This window comes from Dermacentor silvarum, chromosome 9 (genome assembly GCF_013339745.2).
Source record: "Dermacentor silvarum isolate Dsil-2018 chromosome 9, BIME_Dsil_1.4, whole genome shotgun sequence".
In the NCBI taxonomy this organism is placed as follows: domain Eukaryota; kingdom Metazoa; phylum Arthropoda; class Arachnida; order Ixodida; family Ixodidae; genus Dermacentor; species Dermacentor silvarum.
The window spans coordinates 156963485-156986779 of NC_051162.1; the positions used below are offsets into that span (position 1 = coordinate 156963485).

The 23295-nt window shown below is 49.2% G+C and overlaps 1 protein-coding gene across 4 annotated transcripts in view; it reads left to right on the forward strand.

The window, feature by feature from the left end:
• LOC125940214 (chymotrypsinogen B-like) overlaps positions 1–23295 on the forward strand; it is a 71283-nt gene that overhangs the window by 33293 nt on the left and 14695 nt on the right. Inside the window, exons 5-8 of one of the 4 annotated variants that reach the window (XM_049656039.1) lie at positions 10463–10604; positions 11519–11630; positions 15250–15410; positions 20495–21012. The exons of 1 other annotated variant lie outside the window; for it this stretch is intronic. In XM_049656039.1, the coding sequence (XP_049511996.1) occupies positions 10463–10604; positions 11519–11630; positions 15250–15410; positions 20495–20728 (649 nt within the window). In that variant the 3' untranslated portion in view covers positions 20729–21012. Of the gene's footprint in view, positions 1–10462; positions 10605–11518; positions 11631–15249; positions 15411–20494; positions 21013–23295 lie in introns of those variants that run through there. 2 more of the 4 variants (XM_049656038.1, XM_049656037.1) reach the window with 2 other exon arrangements.

Below are 23295 nucleotides of genomic sequence, written 5' to 3' on the forward strand. Positions count from 1 at the left end.
ACCCTGCTATCTTCACAGGCGCAGATGACACCGACGTTGAGGATTGGCTAACGACCTACGAGCAGGTAAGCGCCCAATGGGACGAGAGAGCTAAGCTCAGCAACGTGCTCTTCTACCTCGCCGGTGTGGCCTGCTTATGGTACAACAACCATGGAACCGATTTTCGGACGTGGTCAGACTTCAAGACATCTTTTGTGGATGTTTTTGGTCGCCCTGCTGTTCGTATGCTGCGCGCCGAACAGCGTTTGCGGGAATGAGTTCAGCAAGTCGGTGAATCATTCACAAGTTAATCGAAGACATCCTGGACTTATGCAAGAAAGTGAACGCGACCATGTCGGAGTCTGATAAGATCAGGAATGTTATGAAAGGCATAGAAGACCGATGCCTTCAACATGCTGCTTGCCAAAAATCCTCGGACTGTGGCAGAGATCATTACACTGTGCCAAAGTTACGAGGAGCTACGCAGGCAGCGGTCGTTGACCCGTCGCCCTCCATCACACGATGAAACACCTCGCTGGCTTCTCGGCCATTTCTGAGCAGTCAGCGTTGATGACAGAAATGAAGGCGTTCGTGCGCGAGGAAATTGCACGCCAGTTCTCCTTGATATCCTTTGCACAACCGCCACCCGTACAAGAGCCGACGTCAAGTTTTGAGCCCCCGCTCCGCCGCGCCATTGCGCACGAATTCAATGAGATTATGCCTGAGCGCCACCAACATGTTCCTGTGGCCACACCTCTCCGCTACGCTGAAGTCGTCGCCAGGCCCCACAGATCTCTCCGCCTGCACCACTCAGCTACACTGAAGTCGTCGCCATGACCCAACAGATCTCTCCGGCTGTACCACTCACCTACGCGGAAGTCGTCGCCAGGCCCCACCCATTCCCTCAAGGTGGGCCTCTCACTTACGCCGACGTCTTCACTGTGCCCCGACCACCGCCCGCCATGCCACCATATCACCAGCCGACCCGCGCAACGCCTCCTCCTACATGGACGGAACCCAACACAGCGAATAGGTGGCGTACAGCTGACAACCGGTCTATCTGTTTTGCGTGCGGCTACGCAGGTCACGTCGCAGGCTACTGTAATCGCGTGCAGTCGCCTAGCGCTACAACATACGCGCCAAATCGTATGGTCGGTTCTCCCTGCCCATATTACGACGACCCTTCGGCATCGTCACCTACGTTCCGCCCAACGTCCAATACCCGCCGCTCACCTTCTCCACGCCGACGCTCGCTATCACCGATGCGGCCTCGTCCCGCAGCTCGGGAAGAGGAAAACTAATCGTCGCAGTCCACGAGGCAAGGGCTGCGACGCCGGCGAAACGCGAAAGTCCTGAGGGTAGCCCGACGAATGTGATAGACGTGTTTGTTGTGTGAGCTTCAGCTCTTAACATAGCTGATTCGGAAACCAGGTCAAGCAACCGTGAGAGCCATCGGACGTTTTGCGAGAGAAGAGCGGGGAACCGGAGTTTTTCAGCCTCAAACAATATGAACGCAGTTTGTAATTCTGCCAAATAAACGTTTCCCACCCTTTCCGCCCGCTTCCTCCGCTCACACATGGCGCAGTCGACATCCGCAACCTGCCACAGCCACTTCGCCCGCCAAGTAAGCCGCCGTGCCCTCGAGTGAGCGCTGTTGAACGCCAAACCATTGCTGACCCTATCGAGCCCGGCGTGTCAACAACGATGTCGTTCATAAACTGGCGTGTTGCCACCGCAGAAGACCTCGCCACCGTGAATGCACAATTGATTAAAACTGAGCTGCAACGCCGGAACCTCTCTACAACCGGCAACAAGGAGGAACTAATCGACCGACTTTTGGTTGATACCGCGAAAGACCCACCGCCAAACCACGAGCCCGCGCCATGCGTGCCTGAAATTTCAACGTCGTTCCTGACCATGCCAGTGCCTACGACGTCATTCCCAGCCATGCCAACCTTCACGTCAGACCCAGCAGAGAACATGCAGCGCATGGCAGCTTTTCTTCACCAGAACATGACCATTATGATGACCACGATAGCAAGTCACGCGAACCCAGTGCACGTGACAACACTACCAGATCTCTCAGCTTCGCTGCCTACCTTCAACGGAAGTGGCACCCTTACTTTCAAGCACTGGATCGAAGAGCTCGAGCGCATTCAACGACTTGCACGATGGGAAGACACAACTCTCCTCGCCATCGCGCTGTTAAAGCTACGTGGAATCGCAGCAGACTGGCATGCCTCAACAGGGCGACAGCTTACCACATGGACCATCTGGAAGGCCGGACTCCAAGAACAATTCGGCGAGCAACTTTCCACGATACAGTGGCAACAGAAGGCCACAGCCCTCACACAAAAAGCCGGAGAGAGCCTGCAGCAGTACACCTTTGCAAAGCTCAAGATCATGTCACGTTGTCCAGTTCCCATTACTGACAAGGAACGCATCGAATACCTCGTTCAAGGCATTCGTGACGACCAGGTAGCCACATCCATCGCTGTTCAGCGACCCCGTACCGTGGACGACTTCCTCAGCATTGTTCCTCAGCATTGGACCACGCCCGCTTGATCCGATCTCCACAGCCAGCAGAGCAATTCGCAAGACAGCCGGGACGCCCCCAGCTCCAGAGTGCTACTGCCAGAACTGGCAGTACTGTGAACTCCTCACGGACTGCCCGACCATCTACGTTCCAGCACACCACACGCATGACACAGCCTCCTCGTATTAACAGCCTACCACCTGCGGACCAAGAGTCGAGGTACGAAGCCATTTCAGCTAACTATGGTGCCCCAGCACACAGAAGAGGACAAGACTTGAAAGCTGCGGTGTGCTACAACTGTCAAGAGAAGGGTCGCCTAGCAAGTAAATGTACTACACCAAAGCAACCTTCGGGTGACAACAAGCCGACAGTCCCCAAAGCACCAACAGCCTGTGTTGGATCCAACACAGGGTGTCATCCAACAGCCTGTGTTGGATGACACCCTGTATGGATCCAAGTTCAGATGTGCCGTCGCTACTGCTCAAGTCCAAGGATTGGGAGAGATCAGTGCTTTCCCAGACAGCGGTTCAAACGTCACCATTCTTGCAGCAAGCTTAGCATCAAACCTCAACATCGAACCCTGGACCAAGCCACCTTTGCTTGTCGTCGGCGGAAGCTCCGTCATGCCGGAAGGATCTGTCTTTTTGAGGATCACTATTGGACCTCTATCCGCAGTTGTCGAAGCAGCCACCCTTGAACGGAACGCCCTTTCCCTCATTCTAGGAGAGGATTGATTTTACGTAGCTCAAGCTGAACTCCACTTCAAACCTCCGAAGCTGCCTGTGATCTGTCAGCCATCTTCCAACGTTGTCGTGCAGTGCAAAGAGGAACTATTGCCAAGAATGTCAAATGCAGTAATTTTGACAACATCTGCATTGTCATGTTTTGATCCCTCGCAGCCCACAGCAGAGCAACTTCAATTCGAGTACGAGCCAGACGTGAATGAACCCTTGTGGTGCCAGCTCAACAAGGCGGCCTTAGTTCAACTGGAAACAACATGCCTCACAAGTCCACTCCAAACAAGTTCTTCCAGCCCGTTGCCTTCACACCCACTTGCTAACGTCCCTGACGATCCCCTGACTGACATCTGCCTCGGAGCTCAGCTCAATCCTGAAGAACAAGCAGCTGTAAAGCGCATTGTACAACATCATGCTGGTCTTTTCAGCACAAGCCCTGAAGACATCGGTCTCTATGAAGGCATCGAACACGAGATCAAGCTGGTGCCTGACGCCAAGCCCTACGGTCGACACCCGTACCGTTACACAGCCAGTGATAGACAATTTCTCGAGCGTCAGACAGCGACTCTGCTTGAGAGTGACATCATCCGACCATCCTATGGCCCATGGGGCTTCCCAGCAGTGGTAGTGACGCGAAACAACAAAAAGAGGCCGTGTGTGAATTACATACCTCTGAGCCACATGACAGTGAATCTCCTGCAGCCACTTCCCCGGGCTGACGACAGTTTTGATGACCTTGCTGGAAGCTCCCTGTTCGCGGTCTTGGATTTGTGCTGTGCATACTGGAAAATCAGAGTGAAAGATGAAGACCAGGAGAAAACCACATTCATCACGCACCAGGGTACTTTCAAATGGACGCAAATGCCTTTCGGGTTGAAGAATGCACCACCCACCTTTGAAGACTTCTCGCCCGGTGTCACGTAGTGCAGAAAATGCATCTGCTTTGCCGCTGAACGATCAGTGCCCAGTCAGACAGCCCAGACTGCCCACCCATCTACAAGACTATGACCTGTCAATGCAACAGCAGTTTTTTTTCCCAAGTGGACTTGGACTTGTAGGTGGGGTGGGATGTGAGCTTCAGCTCTTAACATAGCTGATTCGGAAACCAGGTCAAGCAACCCTGAGAGCAGTCGGACGTTTTGCGAGAGAAGAGCGGGGAGCCGGAGTTTTTCAGCCTCAAACAATATGAACGCAGTTTGTAATTCTGCCAAATAAACGTTTCCCACCCTTTCCGCCCGCTTTCTCCGCTCACAGTTGTTGGTGTTCACACATCTGCACTCGTGGACACCGGAGCCGCCGTATCAGTTATGGACGCCAAACTTTGTCGTTTGATTCGGAAAGTCACGATGCCCCTTACTGGACTGTCCCTCCGCACAGCCGGCGCACAGCGTATTCACCCGTTAGCGGCGGGGTGCACAGCTCGTGTTCTCATTGAGGACATTGTATACGCGACCGAATTTATTGTAATTTCGTCGTGCTCCCAAGACGTTATCCTCGGCTGGGATTTTTTCTCCCGCCACAATGCCGTCATTCATTGCGCACGGGCCAAACTAGAACTGTCGCCGCACTCAGATTTGACGCTCGCCAACAATGCTTCTCTACCGAACAAACTCCTCGTCAGACAGGACACCACCGTTCCTCCCAACTCGTCAATGGTTGTCTCTATGTACTGCAGCAGCCTCTCCGACGCCGTCACACTACTTTCTCCGTCTGGCCACTTTTCCACCCGAAAAGGTCTACTGCTACCTTTTGCGACGGTGAACATCACGCAGGGCTCTAGTGCTAAATTTATTTGTAACCCGTTCTCGTACCCTGTGTTGCTACTCCCAGGAGAATGTCTGGGTACTGTCGAAGCTATCGCAGACGCACAAATTACGGACGTTCCCGAAGACCCATACTGTGCCCGTTACAATACGCTCGGCTCGATTTCTACGTTTGGCCCATTGCCTATAGATGTGTTCAGTTCTTCTGTTGCCGATGACCTTACACCGGGCCAGCGATCACAGCTTTTGTGGCTCCGACAAGAATTTCGTGCTTCTTTCGACGTCGGGCAACCTTCCCTGGGCCGGATGTCAACTGTTACTCACCACATCGATACTGGCTCCCAATCGCCATTGCGGCAACGCCCATATCGTGTGTGGGCTACAGAACGTCGCGTGATTAATGAACAAGTGGCCGATATGCTTCGCCGCGAAGTGATCCGACCTTCCCACAGTCCATGGGCATCTCCTGTCGTCCTTGTTACGAAGAAAGACGGTTCTGTACGGTTCTGTGTGAACTATCGGCGCCTCAACAAGATCACTCGTAAGGACGTTTACCCGCTTCCGCAAATCAACGACGCTATTGACAGCCTACAAGGAGCAGAATTTTTTTCATCTCTCGATCTGCGCTCAGGGTATTGGCAAGTACCTATGGCAGATGACGATCGACCGAAGACAGCCTTTGTCACGCCCGACGGCTTATACGAATTTAACGTCATGCCGCTTGGACTTTGTAATGCGCCAGCAACTTTTGAGCGAATGATGGATACCGTTCTGCGTGGCTTGAAATGGCACACGTGCTTGTGCTACCTTGATGACGTCGTTGTTTTTGCTCTGGAATTCTCCACGCCCCTTCAACGCCTCCGGCGTGTTTTGACGTGTTTGAGAAACACCGGCCTACAACTGAATTTAAAGAAGTGCCGATTTGCAGCGCGGCAGCTGACGATACTGGGTTACGTCGTTTCCAAGGATGGAATTCTCCCCGATCCAGCCAAGCTTTGTGCCGTCGCCGAATTCCCTAAACCTACGTCCATCAAAGAACTGCGAAGTTTTGTAGGTTTATGTTCTTACTTCCGACGCTTCATTCAAAATTTCGCCGCCATCATATCACGTCTGACGAAGCTCCTTGGATGCAACGGACCCCTTCATTCGCGTACCTCAGAGTGCGAGGAAGCGTTCGCAAATCTCCGTCGTTTGCTGACGACTCCCCCAATTTTGCGCCACTACGATCCGACGGCCCCTACAGAGGTACACACAGATGCCAGCGGTGTTGGCCTCGGCCCTGTCCTTGCGCAGCGCAAACCTGGCTTTCCTGAATATGTCGTGGCCTATGCCAGTCGCACCCTTACGAAAGCCGAGACCAATTACACTGTCACGGAACAAGAATGTCTGGCGATCATCTGGGCTCTTACTAAGTTCCGGCCTTATTTGTATGTCCGCCCATTTGATGTCACCGACCACCATGCACTATGTTGGCTGTCATCGTTGAAGGATCCTTCAGGTCGTTTTGCCCGCTGGGCACTTCGCCTGCAGAACTACGATATCCGCGTGCTGTACCGCAACGGACGCCAACATTCTGATGCCGACGCCCTATCACGCTCTCCCTTGCCTGACGACAATACCTGCTGCTCACTATCCCAGCTAGCTGTTTCTACAATCGACCTTGAGGCTATCGCTTCAGAGCAGCGCAAAGACCCGTGGATTGCTTCTATTATAGACTTGCTTGCTAACCCATCACCACAGTCAACCACTTGTACGTTGCGTCGTCAGGCTCGTCATTTTGCGGTTCGCGACAACATGCTTCAGCGACGCAGTTATGCCGTAGACGGCCGCCAGTGGTTGTTAGTAGTTCGCCTATTTCTGCCACAGCACGGCATGCTGAAGAATGCCGTGACTTCGCATGTGCCTTTACTTCCAACGACCAAGACCGCCAGAAGAGCACTCGCGGCGACTCCACTTCCGCGGTCACCTTGCTTCCTGGCGTGCTTGTGTGGCTCTCTGTCCCGTTCACCGCCCCTGGCCTCTCATCGAAAGTACTCCCGAATTATGAAGGCCCTTACCGCGTCGTCGAACGCGCACCTCCCTTGAATTTTGTTATCGAACCAGTTCAACCGCCTTCGGACCAGCGCCGTCGTGGACGGGACATTGTCCACGTCGACCGGTTCAAGCCATACTACGATCCTGTCATCCTGACGAGCTGTTAGGTCGCCGGACGGCTCCCTGATCACTCCCGGAGTAATTGTAGCGAAGAGAGACGCTAGTGGGTCCAGCTCTAGTCTGCCCAGACACTAGTAGGTCCAGCGCTGTGACTCGCAACGGCGCTCGTGCTTGACAGCTTTGGCTCGTTTGAGTGTCGACGCTACGCTGCTCCGATCTCTAATAAACCCTTTACAATATATATATTGTAAAGGGGTGTACTGAACAATTCAGAGGGTAGCGTCTGTTCGTAACCGAGAAGGCAGGTGACGCACAGCAGGAACAGCTGGTTGCCCGAACGGCTCACACTCGTGCTAAGCACTGGCGATCCGGCTGGCCCACTGGTTGCAATGTCGGCATTGAACAGTCGATCTCGCTGGCCTTGTACTTGTGCTCTTCTTCATTACAATTACCCCGGTGTAAACGCGGAGCCATCCTGGCGACTGACGATGTGGAGACGAGCGGGTCATAGAATGGTTTCAGGCGGTTAACGTGGACAACATCCCGTCCACGGCGGCGCTTGTCGGATGTCGGTGTAAGCGGCTCTATGGCATAGTTGACCGGAGAGGTGCGTTCGACGATGCGGTATGGTCCATCATACTTCGAGAGAAGTTTTGCCGAAAGTCCAGGCGTGGTAGAAGGCACGGATAACTAGACAAGTGTGCCGGGAGCGAAGTTTGGATTCGTAGCATCGCCATCACGATTGGCTTTTTGTCGTTGTTGGTCGTCGGAGGTGAAATGTCGGGCTAATTGACGGCATTCCTCAGCGCATCGGGCGACGGCTCAAACGCGAGCACACTCAGACGCGTCTGGTGTATAAGGCAAACCAGTATATGGCTTTCCGGTGGCCAGGGGTGCAACCCTCCTTGGAAGGATCTAGCCCATTAGCTTAAGAACTGAGCTCTACAGCACATCAAGACTGAATTTCGCAGTGAGGATTGACCAGCACATATCCCTAGTAGACAGATAGTGTGCTGTGGTTGTTTCACTTATGTCGCATGTTCCAGAGGTTGCGTACAACGACTTTTCAGGGGTTCTAAACGGGGACGTGAGTGCCGTGCCGGTGCGCCGACGACGGATTGCCACGCGTTTCCGGCGTGGAAGTCCAGGAGGAACGCGTGGAAGTCCAGGAGGAGGTACGGGATCATGTTTTTCAGGTAGAAGCGCTGCCTGAGCAAGCATGACAGCGATGACACGACCACGGCAGCATAAGCACGATTGAAGGACGAGAGCATGAATTTGCTAGAATGACGGAGATGGAACGACGAACGCAGTATGACAACGACGACATGACGAGAGTGGGATGATTAAGTTAGAATGGTGACGATGCAACAGTCACGACGGCATCACGATGAAAATATTACAACGAATGCATGACGTCGATGAGATGACAATGGAATGAGGACAACGGGATGACAGTGAGTGTAAGAAAATGGTGGCGTGACGACTTATGACGACGATGGTGTGAAGAGGATGACTTGACGATGACGGACGACATAAAGAGAGTCGGATGACGAAGCTGGAGTGATCGCGATAGAACGACCACTATGACATCACCACGACGGTATTGTAACGAATTCCCGACTACTATATGACTACAATGAGGGCATCACGCCATTGACGACATGGCGAGAGTCGGATGACAAGCTGGAACGACGCGGCATTTCTCTTGACTTCAATGCTGTCTTCAATGTTTCGTCATACTTGGGACGAGTCTTAAGATGGCCGCTGTTCGCTTTGCTGTCTATTTAGCCGCTACTGCCAATATTGGAAAACATTTTCAGTGTGCAAAGTGTGAAGTGTTCAACCCTGTTCTCGATTCACTTGCAACGGACTCGAAGCGGCTGGTGGACCACAAATTGATGCGTGCTGAGAATTTCGAATGCTTGCACAGCCCCAGTGAATACGCTGGGTGGAAGGTCCCCAGGTCCAGGATAACGTAAAACTATTCCAATCCGAGTTCATTACAAATCCGGCATTAGTTTTACGTGATTGGTCAAAACTTTTCGCGCCATGCATATTTGGCCTGTTTCTCAAGCGACAAGAGGGAAATGGCCGTGTCCCAGAAGATTTTCACGAATCACGGGCTGCTAATGGAGGATTTTGCATAAACTGAGACTTGAATAGCTTTACGATATTCGGGCTTGGTATGCGGACAGAGTGCATAGAACTGCTAAACGAATATTTTTTTCTTGAAGCGAAAATTTATTTACCTACGCCTTCCACCAGGTCTTCGCGTCGGTCCATTATTTAGTTGGTTGGTATCACGTATGATAAGACACAGCAAACCGACTCATTGGTAGCACGGAATTGACGCACAAAATAGGGCCACTGAGTGTAGCTGCGTTCGGCTTATTAAAATGTGATATCGCTAAATAAAACCTGCAGATATAGGGGCGGATTTTATGTATCTCTAAAGTGTACGCGCCTCTGAATAGAATTGCGCACTAAATTCAGCAGCTTCTTTGATTTTTCTTTTTATAAATTCCTTATATTAGCCCACTCTTGTGGCCCTTAGCCCACTCTTGTGGCCCTGATTATGTACCACAGGGCATGTGATCATTCCTTGCCAGCCTTCCAGAATTGGTACTTGCCACTGCGCCACAAGATATACAGACTCTTTAAATGTAGCTTGATTTGTGTCATACGTGTTTCTGCGTGCACATCTCATCGTCATTATACCTTCGACACACATCATACATTGCTTTATTTTCGCCACATCACTTTGACGACGTTTCGCACTGTACATCTACCTCACTTGGTGTTTGAACTTAAGCGTAGCTTGGAAACAATTTAGCACTTAAAAATAGCATAGCGTGATATTAAAGCTGTGACCAGTACTGTTCACAAAAATTAACGTTATATGACGTGACATATGGCATGTTACACCGGTTGAAAAGAAGTACCATTGTAAACGTCGCATTTAGCTATATAGCATTTATTCAACCACTTCACTAAGACTTTTGCTTCACGCAGATTCGAATATGTGCGTTGGATGTGAATAACTATTCCTAGGTAGCATAAATTTTTTATAATTAGCATGGCCTAGTAATGCTATGTAAACCTAATCTATGCCGCCATAACTGTAATCTCCGAAACAAACATTTTTACAATAGGAAGTTCAAAGTGACAAAAGTTTATATGCGCACTCGAGGTTAATCCTACGAGGGCAGGGTGCACATAAATGTACGCCACCTGGTGGTGCGTGCCAGAAATGACATTTAACGATACACTCTTTTTGTTCAATCTTTCAGGTTCGTCTATGCCAAAGACGTCGTGGTGGTTTTCAATTCAACGCAGAAAGACCGGGGCTCCGCAATGTACGCTGAGATGATGATGGTGCACCCAGAATACAGTGAGCTTGCCGAGGTCGCGCATGACGTGGGACTTCTGAAAGTAAGATGTTTTAAATGTCGAAGCGTATGATGTGAAACCACCTGCATCCGCTGTATGCAGAGTACGGTGGAGCTGCAGCATTTATGGCAGTATTTATTAACAAAATTTAACTAAACGATGGGAACGATCATTCACGTGGCCTTACGTTTCAAAAGTGCACAGTGAGGAATTTGGCACGCCGCACTAAAGCTATCCTATTTATCAGGGCATACTGTGTTGGATTAGTTGGCGCATTCATTTAGAAGGTTGTGTGGCGCAAGGTTCAAGATCAACGGAAGTAATAAGAGGCGGCAAGAAAGAGCGCCCTCAGTCCCGTGTAACATTGGTTATACCCGGTTTTCTAAAAATCAAAAGCACGATGACGTTATTCGAAATGTGGCGTTCCACCAAGGAACGCAGGACACATTTACGGAGGCATGCAAATGCGATGTGGCTTCGACGACCTCATTCTGAGCAGCGCAACCTCATAGCCGCTAGGCCACCACGGCAGGTACAGACGACTTCTGGGAATCCGTATGGTAGGCGATAGATGCAATGGATATCTTGCGTTACATCGAAAAAAAAAAACATTTCCATGTACATGTTAGGTACATTCGTGAGCCTATTAAATCTGTGTGAAGCGCTGTAACTATATTACATGGAAAGTTATAGCCATGATTAAACATCGTTGATAAATAGCTGCCGCGCACTGAGCATTGGCATCGAAAACTGTTGTGCCAAATTTTTTTGCTTGTAACTACTTATAGAATGATAGTACAGAGAAGGACAAGAACAAAATATTGTCGACGTGACAACACTGGCTAAGAAAGCAGCTCATTTAGTGACCGATTCGTTCAAGCTGTTTGACACATCACCTGTCTAGATTATCTGTGCTTGTTTACGTGTAACCGATTGCCTTATGTCCCATTTAACAGCTGCCGCTGCCACTGGAATTTAACCCAATCGTAAAACCCGTGTGCCTGCCCACAGCAAAAATGGAGCTTGCGGGCAAGACTCTTTTAGTTGCAGGATGGGGAGGGACAGAATGTAAGTACCACGTTTTCAACTGTGCAAGGTTGAAGCACTTCGCTGAAACTAAACATTCTTTGACTTCTATGGCAAGATGACAAGGTGACAGCATTGAGCGTCTGGAACATCAAACACATTTGTAGTGCTCAATAGTCTTTTCCATTCATTGCAATGCTTGGACATTGGCGCCAAATGCGAGTCGGATTCGTGGGAGAAGACGACCTTCCTGGGTCAGGCTGCAGGAAGGAGCGAAGAAAGCCTCACTCTAGGCTGTTGTTTAGAGTGAGGCTCCCTTTCAGTGTCTCCTACATTCACATTCCTTTGCAAAGATGACGTACAACGCATACATAGACAAAGGTAAGCAAGAATGGCGATTTATGAATGATACATTTATGTATGTGTTGTAAGTCATGTTTGCAATGGAATGCCAAATAGACTGCACCGAAACCCTGCTTCACATGCCTACAGGCTCTTATAAGCTTCATCGTCACCGAGAACGTGACCTGCAGTTTGTGCTGCAGGTCGCGTACAAGGGTCCTACAGGCCACTCAGTGAAGTGTTAGACACGTAAAGAAATTTGTTGACTAAAAGACGGAAGGCTTTTATAAGAGCCCTTTATCGTGTGGAGCAGAACATATAAGCCAGACGGCACTTATCTCTACAAAAAGCCTTAGGAGCAAATTAACGCGAGCAAAAGCGTGGCATTGGAAGTTACCTCCTATAAATTACTATGCCTTGGAATAAAAAAAATTAGCCGTGCGGCCAAGCCGTCACTAGTATTATTTTAGGACAAGCTTGATGATGTCTTTTACCATTAGCGACACCATCATTGTTTTCTTCAACCCCCTCAGCAATTCGGCAATTAAGGATGCCCTTGTTGCTGTTTTAGTTTTTATTTGGTATTACAGTTAGCGCGAGTTAATTTGTAGGCTCGGTTTGAGCGGTGAATTAAATTTTATGCGTAAGTGTCAAATGACCCATTGAGTGAAATGCAGCTCCACTGGGAGGTGCGAAGCATGCAGTGATGCACCGCTAATGGGCTCGTACTGCCTTAAGCAATGGCTCATAACCCCGTAAACGCGGCCTCCCCATTACGACGACAGAAGAGGTGAAATTCTACTCTGGAATGATGAGCGGCAACGCAGCCCGCTGTGGAGGAGGACGACAACGACGAACGCTGGAGCCGTGGCACGAGCGCGTGCCGAGCGCGAGCACGAGCCGCTTGCTTCCCGTGACATACGACGACGACAGGAGACGCCGACAGCCCGGTCGCATAAGGTGCTGCGCACCTAAAAAATTAGCGTAGCTTGCACTAGTGGCGCAAGGCTTAAGAAACAGCGGAGCTGATCGGCACCTAGCTGGTCCTGGTCTTATTGGTTATGCTTTTCTGAAATTTATTCATTATTGATCGATTATTACCAATAGATTGGCTTTCGATAGCTATCGCAAGATATTGGCTACGTATTTAGGCTAGACTGAGCACTACCAAGTCATCCCCAGCATTTTCAGGGCCCGCCGCGGTGGCTCAGTTAGCTAAGGCACGAGGTTGCCGTATCGAATCCCGGCTTCAGCGGCCACATTTCGATGGAGGCGAAGTGCAAAACTGCCCGTGTGCTTGCGTTGTAGTGCACGTTAAAGAACCACAGGTGGTCAAAATTAATCCGGAGCCCTCCACCTACGGCGTGCCTCATAATCAAAACTGGTTTTGGCACGTAAAACCCCAGAAAGAAGAAGCATTTTCCGGAATTTATTGATTATTGATCGACTATCGATTAGCTATTGATTGGCTATCACGTGGCTATTGCAAGGTTTGAGGGCCCGTATTTGGGCTAGGGTAAGCACTACGAAGTCGTCCCCAGCATTTTCCGGAATTTATTGATTATTGAACGATTATTGCGTAATCAAGGGCTACAGGAGGCATACGTGAATATCTTGGCAAATATCTACAAGGATTCCACAGCTACCTTGGTTCTCCACAAGAAAAGTAGAAAGTTACCTATGCAGAAAGGGGTCAGGCAAGGAGACACAGTCTCTCCAATGCTATTGTCTGCATGATTAGATGTATTCAACCTCTCAGACTGGGAAGGCTTAGGAGTGAGGACCAACGGCGAATATCTCAGCAACCTTCGGTTTGCACATGACATTGTCCTATTCAGCAACAATGGAGAAAAATTAGAACAAATGATTGAGGACCTTAACCGAGAAAGTGTAAGAATGGGGTTGAAGATGAACATGCAGAAGACAAAGATAATGTTCGGTAGTCTGGCAAGGGAACAAAAATTCACGATCGCCACTCAGCCTCTAGAGTCTGCAAAGGGGTACGTTTATCTAGTTCAATTACTCACAGGGGACCCTTATGATGAGAAGGAAACTTACAAAGGATAAAATTGGGTTGGAGTGCATACGGCAGTCATTACCAAATCCTGAGTGGGAGCTTACCACTGTCGTTGAAAAGAAAAGTGTGCAATCATTGCATTCTACCGGTGCTAACATATGGGTCAGAAACTTGGAGGTTAACAAAGAAGCTCGAGAACAAGTTATGGACCGCACAAATAGTGATGGAACGAAAAATGTTAGGCCTAAGGTTAAGAGACAGAAAGAGAGCGGTGTGGATCAGTGAGCAAACGAGGATAACCGGTATTCTGGTTGACATTAAGAGAAAAAAAAATGGAGCTGAGCAGGCCATGTAACGCATAGGATGGACAACCGGTGAACCATTGGAGTTACAGAATGGATACTAAGTGAAGTGAAGCGCAATCGAGGACGGCAAAAAACTAGGTGGGGTGATGAAGTTTGGAAATTTGTAGGCGCAAATTGGAATAAGCTAGCGCAAGGCAATTGGAGATCTTAAGGAGAGGCCCTCATGCTGCACTAGACACAAATGTAGGCTGATGATGAAGATGACAATGAAGCACTAACATGTCATCCCCAGCATTTTCCGTAATTTATTGATTATTGATCGATCATCGATTAGCAATTGTTTGGCTATCGCAAGGTATTGGCCACGTATTTGGGCTATAGGCTAAGCACTACCAAGTCATCCCCAGCATTTTCCGAAATTTACTGATTATTGATCGATCATCGATTAGCTGTTGATTGGCTATTGATGACTAACTAAGCTTAAGTAGTCCCAACCATGCTTAGCTACACTTAGCCAGGCTCAACTTCGTTAATTCACAGGGCCATTGCGCTTGGACCCTTTCTGCACTGCCGCCAAGATCAGCCCACATTTTTTGTCGGCGACGGACAGACTAACGGCCGGCTTAAACAGCTCCGCTGTTAAAGAAGAACCAGAAAGCTAGGCTTCGTGCATAGCGTTCGCTGCAAGCGCTTCCCGGTAAATATTGCGATTGCACAAGCTGTAGTGGCCGGGAAGCAGGCAACTGTGTGGCCTGTCTATATATAGCTTCGCGGCTCTGCCAGTCGGTACAATGATGGGTGCGATGCGTCAATATAGCGCGAAATAAAACCACGTATAGAGTGGCACTCAGCTTTCGCGTTTGGGAGTACCATTATCATCGGTAAATTTTTCGTGGACAAATAGGGAATGTTTTCGACGCTTGGCTGTTAGATCATTGATGCAAGACGTAAAGGAGATATTTAGTGTCCTGGTTTAATTTTAAAAATCTTTTTGTAGATGCAGTCACCAGCGAGACTCTTCTGCACGCTCACGTTGTTGCTCTCTCAGACGAAGAGTGCGAAAAAGCAAAACAACGATACAGGAAAGAGTTCACGCTCCGTCCCTATCGAACTGGTCCTGTAATTTGTGCAAAATTGGCAAGAAGTTCACCCTGCCGGGTGAGTACTGCAGATAGGGGTTATCTCCTTCTACAAAACCTTCTACCTGCCCAATGGACGTCTTAGTAGCTTTAGTATGTGCTGAATCAGACCTCATGCCAGACTATTCTTCTCCCATGCCGACATCTAGGCGCCAGACTGGGCGCGAAGAAATACCGGTGTAGTTCACGTTTAAAGGCACACTGTAGAGTAACGCTACATCCTTGCAGACGTTAATTATTCTGTGGAAATTCTATTCACGTAAATTTTTCAGTAACAGGTTGACTAGTAGAGGTCCAAATGTGGGTCAAAGTTTCGTTCTTTTTAAATTTCGCGCCGAAAGCGAAGCATAGTCACTTCAGTGTGACGTCACGTATTTCAATGTATATTTTCCCATTTGGGCCGTTGCTGCAAAGTAAAAATTATCGAAACTTGCTGAATTCAGTCTTTCGTTTATTTAGAATATATGGTACTCCATGTTTGCCTATAAAAGTTAATTAGCCGCATGCATATGCCGCGACAATTCATGACGTCACCCCGCACTAGTGCGGAAATTTCAAGGTGGAATCGCTGACTGTTTTTCGTTATTGTTTATCTTCTAGAAAGAGAGAGAGCGAGGAACAGAGAAACATCAATGAGATATTCAAGACAGGGAAGGTAACCGCATTGAGGCTATTAGATTGAGAAGCATCTGGACTGAGGACCAGCGGTGAATATCTCAGCAACCTATGGTTAGTGGATGACAATGTCCTGTTCAGCAACGCTGGCGATGACTTCAAACTAATGATTGAAGACCTCAGCCGACAAAGCGTAAGGCTAGTGTGGAAGATTGATATGCAATAGACAAAGCTAGTGCAGCAGCCTGGCAGGAGAACGAGCATCTATGATTGGCAGTCAGCTTCTCGAATCTGCGCTAGAGCACATGTATCTAGGCTAATTACTCACAGGGGCCCAGATCATGAGTACGAAATCCACAGAAGAATAAAAAAAAGGTGTTGGGGCCCATACAGCAGGCACTACTAAATCACGACCGGTAGCTCATCGCTATCCCTGAAGAGAAAACTCAGAAAAGCGTACAATCATTGCGTTCTACCGGAACCAACATAAGGGGCAAGAACTGAGAGATTAACGAAGAAGCCTCAAAGAGCCCCTTACCAGGCTCCATTGCAAATTTTGTTTATACACTGCAAGCTGTAAAACGCTGTTTCAGGAGCGTTTTACGGAAGAAATAAGTTTCGAAATCGGTCCTGTTGCCATGCCACCCGGAGGCGAGCGTCGCAGCCAACGGAGATGCCCTCTCCCTCTATATAGCAGCGTTCCCAAGCGCTGTTCCTTCCCGGATTTCTCCCATGCCGGAGCCGAATGGCGTACCGCGGCGTTGAGCACCTCTTCCTTCAATTCCTTTCTTTAGAGCAAAAGCTCTACTACGCCCTGTCTCGCTAGGCTATTTATCGTGTCGCAATGACCTTTAGCCGCAGGCGCGCTGAGCCGCCGGAGCGTAAGTGTGGCAGGTGTGACGTCACGACACGTGATGCGCAGCGGAGAGGCGTCGCAGCTGCGCTCGCTTGGAGCCTCGCCGCTGCAGTAACACGTGACTAGGCGAGGTTATAACGGCTGCTTCACCGGCGCTTGGTCGTTCGGTCTCGCCATGGATGGCGCGCCGGCTGGGGCGTCTGTGCGTGCGCTTCAGCGCAAGTGACAGGCTCGATCCGGTCATTCAGTAGATGTAGCTAGACGGCAGGCTGCGAAATATCAAGCAAAGGCAGAGTTGGCTGCTGAAGCACCGGAGCAAAGGGAGGCCAGATTAGCATGTTATATTAGCTAACCAAGTGGCGAAGCCTGCATTAATGAAACACTCTGCGCATAGACAAACAGACCTTTCGCTCGTGATAACTAGGTTTACAAGAGTTAAACCTGAGCCATTTTTTTGTATGTGGCATCGCGCCTTCCGCATTGGACGATCACTGATGTGTGAGGGACCAAACACGCACTGCGAATTGGCATTTGCGCGGGTGACCGTAACTCACTGGCTCTAAGCGGGCTTCGTCGAGATGGATGGCGCGCGGCGTTTGGGTTGACATTTCAGCGATTCTGGGGGCGGCGCGCGGCGCCGTAATAGTTTGTGGGCGCTATGCTCATCGCGGCATGGATACGCTACGCTTCTTTGTTTAAAAGGGCCAAACCTGCTGAGGGGCTCTTTAAGGAAAATGTTGAGGACTGCGCAACGAGTGTTGGAACAGGGAATGTTAGGTGTAACGTTAACAGACAGGAAGAGAGCGGTTTGGATCAGAGAGCCAACGGGGATAACCAATACTCTACTTGACATTAGGAGGCAAAAAGTGGAGCTGGGCGGGCCATGTCATGGGAAGGGCAGGTAAATGGTGGTACATTGGAGTTACAGAATGGGTGCCAAGAGAATGGTAAGGGGGCTGGGTGCGGCAGAGATTTAGGTGGTGTGAAGAAATTAAGAAACTTGGAGAAGGCATAAGGCTGGAACCAGCTGGCGGAAGACGGGAATAATTGGAGATCGCGGGGGGAGGTCTTCGTCCTCCAGTTCACATAAATAGGCTGATAAAGATGATGAACATGATGATGAACAAAATTACTGCGTACAGCATTTGTTAACACGTCCAACATCTTCAAGGGACAAAAGAGAAACACTAAATGGGTTAGGCTGATAACGTACCCTTTGAAAACTATATTGTCGTTAAATTCGCCACTACATGTCGATTGCTGGAAGAAAAAACACCGACACGTCTGTGTGACGTAACGGATTTTAATGTGTCTTTTGTTTCGCAGCAGGGCCGCGTTGGCCCGGTAAATGTTCCCGGCACTTGCCATGTTCAATGTTTGGCTCCTTTAGAAATACGATGTAGTCCATTTTCACTGATAAAAAATTAACTAGGTCATGGCAAACGCCATCAAAATCCATGACGTCAGTTCGACCTGGTGTGGGAACTTGAAGGTGCATGGTGTGACCACCGTCTTTCGTGTTTGCGTCTTTTCTAGCTGATGTTGTGGCTCGGCGCAACGTTTAGGCCAGGAACCCTCCAGGTATATAGGGATGAATACATCCGCGAGTAGGAGCGAAAAAATAAGGGTTTATTATACATATTAACACTGGCTCCAGATATAGAAGCCCACTGTTGGAGTACTTTAAATGTCCGAGCTCACATGTCTGAGCACACACGTGTCAGCACACGTCAGGACACACTCACTGTATCAAAGTTGTCCGCTTTTAAAGCAGTTCATTTACATTACGGAATCTGATCACTGTGTCTCGGCCAACCACAATGGTCGAATCGTTCTCAACATCCCACCCATGAAGACGCACCGTTCCGCCGGACTCCGCCTCCAATGTCGCGCCATCGCCCCCGTATACGAGGCAGCCACGTGGCAATTTGGGAGCTTCAAGTCGGCGCAGTTCCCACGGAAGTCCTCGATGTTGGCCCCTTGCATCACTTAGAGGGCTCTCCATGATAGTCAGCTTGTGAGGGTCAGGATGGCGGCCTTCGCGGTAGTAGCCAGTTCCATGGAGGGCGCCGGTTGTTTTCACTCCGAAGTAAGCTGCTTTGTTTGCTCGTCGCAGTCTATGTCGGGCCCCGTCGACGTCTGGGCGGGTGCTGATGAAGCATCTCCCTTTTGGGAAGCACCTAAGGAATGCCCCTTGCAATTCTGAGACGTAACACTGACCAAATGACTTGTCGCGGTAAATGTGGTGTTCTTGGTATTGTAGAAGGGTAAGTAGCGAATACCGGTAAAATAATGTTTCTTCTTTTGTGTGCATTTAATCTGAGAAAGTATGAACAATTTGTTATTCGCAAACGTGTTTTTTTTTTACAGGTGCCATTTCCTACCTCCATGAATGCACTGACGATAATCACGCAAACAAAGTTTGAATGAGAAATTCGTGAAGGCGACATGCGATATCATATTGCATTGAATATGGCGGTCGCGGTCATACAGTTTCCTACATAATAATTAACGGCAACTGTGTAGTTCCGATCACCCGGTTACCACGGATGTAATGATTAGCACACGAATCATTACACCCTGGCTTCAGACGTCCTTGTGACGGTACTTAATAGGCTTTGGTTTAAATGCGTAAGCACTGCTACGCTTACACAACGAGAAAAACGTCCGTTCGTACGTTCGTCCCGTAAGACGATCGCTTTCAAGATAGTGCCCACAGCAGCGAGCGAATTCACCTTCGTGCTTGCTCTCGGGTCAACGGGAACTAAGCGGCGAGAACACAGAGCACACGAAGCTGTCAGCACTCGCCGCACTGTGCCCCCATCGCAGTTCGCCTTCAAGATGGGAGCCCGCGGATCTCTATTCAACGCGAACTCAGCGGCGAGAACGCAGAGCCCCACACGAGTCTATCAGTAGTCGGCGCTCCCTCTCACCATGGCAGGTCGCTTTCGAGACATCGCCCTTGCGGTCGCGCCGGACGCAGCCGCCGCCGGAGTGCGGTTTATTACGGTTCAGAATGGTTCGACGCGGATGGATAGTTAAGGCGCTAAAGAGCGATAACGGCTTATTACGAACGGAATGTCACCGGCTCACCTGGCGCCGCCACCTGCGGTAGTTTGCTTGCGTCATTAATTGACCTTGCCGGAACGCAGCAATTCGTGCCGCCGCAGCGCTGTCGTTCATACTGACCGGATCACGCGTCATAACATTGATGATGACGCCGGGCTGCGTGGAGACTAGTAAGTGGCACAATGCTTGCGCATACTTAGACGACTCCCAGAGGAGCTTCTAGCTGCGTGAATGTTTTCTGAAATTTTCAAGCGCTTGTATTTTCCTAAACATATCCAGGTAATTAGTTTTTGTACAGACGCCTATTCATTGTAAATTATGGCCTTCGAAATGGAACGTGTTGAAAATGATTAATTGGCAGTCACAAAGCCGTCGGAAGCCAGAAGGACGAAGTTTAGTCAAGTCCATGTATTAACCCTAATTCCCCTTGCTGGTTGAACCGCCATATACGCAACTCTCATGAACGTTAGTTAGTACCAGGGTACTTTCATTGTAATTGTTACAGGAAACTCTGCTGGTCGCAGAAATAACATTAGGCGTTCTTCTTTCCTTGCACTTGACAGGGTGACTCAGGCGGACCAGTAACGTTCACTGGCGACGATGGAAGATCACTGCAAGTTGCAATTGTTTCAGGTGGTGACATATGCCCGCCAACAGTGCCGTCAGTGAATACACGGGTCTCCGGTTACATGCGATGGATTCGAGGCGCCCTCAGTCACCCTGGAAAGTGGATGAAACTCAGGTTTTTCCCGTACCTACTCACGTTGCAAAAGCCTGCGCGCGCCGGTGCTCCATAACAGTGGACGTACACAGGAAGAAAGGACCGACGAAGCATGCCCTGAATATTTTTCCCTTCTCGGTCAGTGTAGTATTGTGCGCCGGCCAGCAAGAATACACGTCAGACGCACGAAGAAATAAGCCACATCTAATGTAACAATGTGGAAAACAAACTGATGTGGAGACATCTTGTCGGATACACATATTGAAAGAAGACAGCGCTGGCCATGCATACGTATAGAAAACGCAAACAAATGTAAAATAAACGACCCTGACCAGCCCTTTAGTTCATTAATAAATGTGCTTTTACCACCCAATGAAAGATGTGGCAGCGCCAGTTTACTGATTAATCTACAACTTCTCGCGACTTACTTGGGACACTTCTTGAAATTTTACTAATTTCTCATGAACCGCGGGCACCACTTCGTCAACCAAATTTTGCTTACATATATAACGCCTTACATGTATCTCCCATAGTGAAATAATTAAATTATGGGGTTTTACGTGCCAAAACCAGTTCTGATTATGAGGCACGCCGTAGTGGGGGACTCCGGAAATTTGGACCACCTGGGGTTCTTTAACGTGCACCTAAATCTAAGTACACGGGTGTTTTCGCATTTTCGCCCCCGTCGAAAGCAATGCGGCCGCCGTGGCCGGATTCGATCCCGCGACCTCGTGCTCAGCAGCCCAACACCATAGCACTGAGCAACCACGGCGATCTCCCATAGTGAAGTGTGAATGTTGGGTATGCTAATGAAGAGGATGGCCGTAGTATGTCATGCCCCATGGGCTTCTGAAATGAGTTTCAGTAATACCCACCTCATATCAAGGTTAGGTCCATGCTATCCACCAAAGCCTCCCAACTTGTTCCAAGATTCAATTCAAACGATTCCTCATTTCAGAGATTACTGGGTTGGGTCCAATTGTGTTTCAATAAACCAATTGTTCCAATTGAACTGTCGGATTTTTACAATGGGTATCCAAAACAATTGAAATATCGAATTCGTTTCCATTGGAAATTTCCAACTGGTTTTGAGCATTTTCTTTCCTGACTGGGATGACCACGTGCCCACCACAAACCAAGAGGAGTCATTGATCGCGTATACGCACCGGTATTCACAACGTGAAAACACTAAAGTACGTACCATACTCCGCACCTACAGACCCATCCTCACTATACTGGGACATCACGTACAAGAGGAAGCACGAAGAAGCAGTACAAGACGCACGCAAAAATGAAAATTATATATAATTGTAATATTAATAAATAACGATTTTGATTAGGCTCGTAGCAATTACACGCTCACTGCGCAGCAGTTTAAAGCGCATCATTCATTGCGATCCCCACCGGACTTTCCTGACGTGGTTGCTCGGTGCTGCTGCTGTCTTGCCGAAGACCTCATATTAAAAAAAGAACTACGTGCCAGATAGTGGGATCGAGCTTCGATATACTTCAACACAGTAGCCCGATTGCTCTAACTCTTAGGCCACAATAGCTTTTATTTAAATCATTGTTTTATGTTAGGCCACAATCGCACGTATACTTCCATCCTACCAATGCCAACTAGCACTCTGAGATGTAGCCCGAGGTCCCGTAGGGTAGCACGGGACCGCCGGATGCCAGTGGCTATGGTGTTGGGCGCTGAGCACGAGGTCGCCGGATGAATCCGCACGGCAGCCCGCATTTCGATGGGGCAACGCGAAAAACACAGTGTACTTAGATTAGGTGCACGTTAAAGAACCAGGAGGTCCAAATTTCCGGACCCCCACTACGGCGGCATCAAAATCAGATCGTGTTTTAAACCCCATAATTTTTAGGGTGCAGGGTAGCGAGACGCATGTGCGCGAGGCAGTTGATTACGCCAATGACGCGGTATATGAAAGGGAAAATTGTAACATTTATTGAACTGCCTTAGGAACGCTTCGTCACATTGATTCCAAGCGTGTGTGGATAGCATATATTTTTTCGAATCTTTTAAAGTCGATAGTGTGCGTGGTGACCCAGCGGCGAGTAAGTCGTCATATAGACGTCAGACTATGAGTTTGCAAGACGCGTAGCGCAACCTGCCGGACGAAGAGGTAATAATTGAGTAGTGCAAAGTCCGACTCCCTTGCAAGTTGCCTAAGGAACTACGAGTGCGAAACAACGATTTAACTTAATTCGTTCATATTGCGAATGTTTTGCGCATTTAACACCCAGAATGAGAGCTATGAATTCTTCGCCGCTAGTCGGACGCGCTGCCGAACTGCATAAAGTTCGTTGACGATGGCGAGCACGACGGCAACCGCGACAGCTCCGCGCGCTACGAAGAAACGCCGCAATCGACGTTGCTGTGCGTTGTAAATTGCCCTGAACGTGAAGGACTGAATAACAACGTTCAGTTTTACCGATTTCCATCCGGTCGTATGAAGGAGAAAGGCGAGAGCGCTGGATACGGGCCGTTCGCGTGTTGGGTAAGCGAATTACTCGCATTTCAACAAACAGCCGCTCACATGAGAAAGTGTGATAATGTTGGTCTGCTGTGATGATTAATGGGTTTTAATGGCGAAAGGGCCAGTTCTGGCAAATAGCGCCAAACGCATGGTG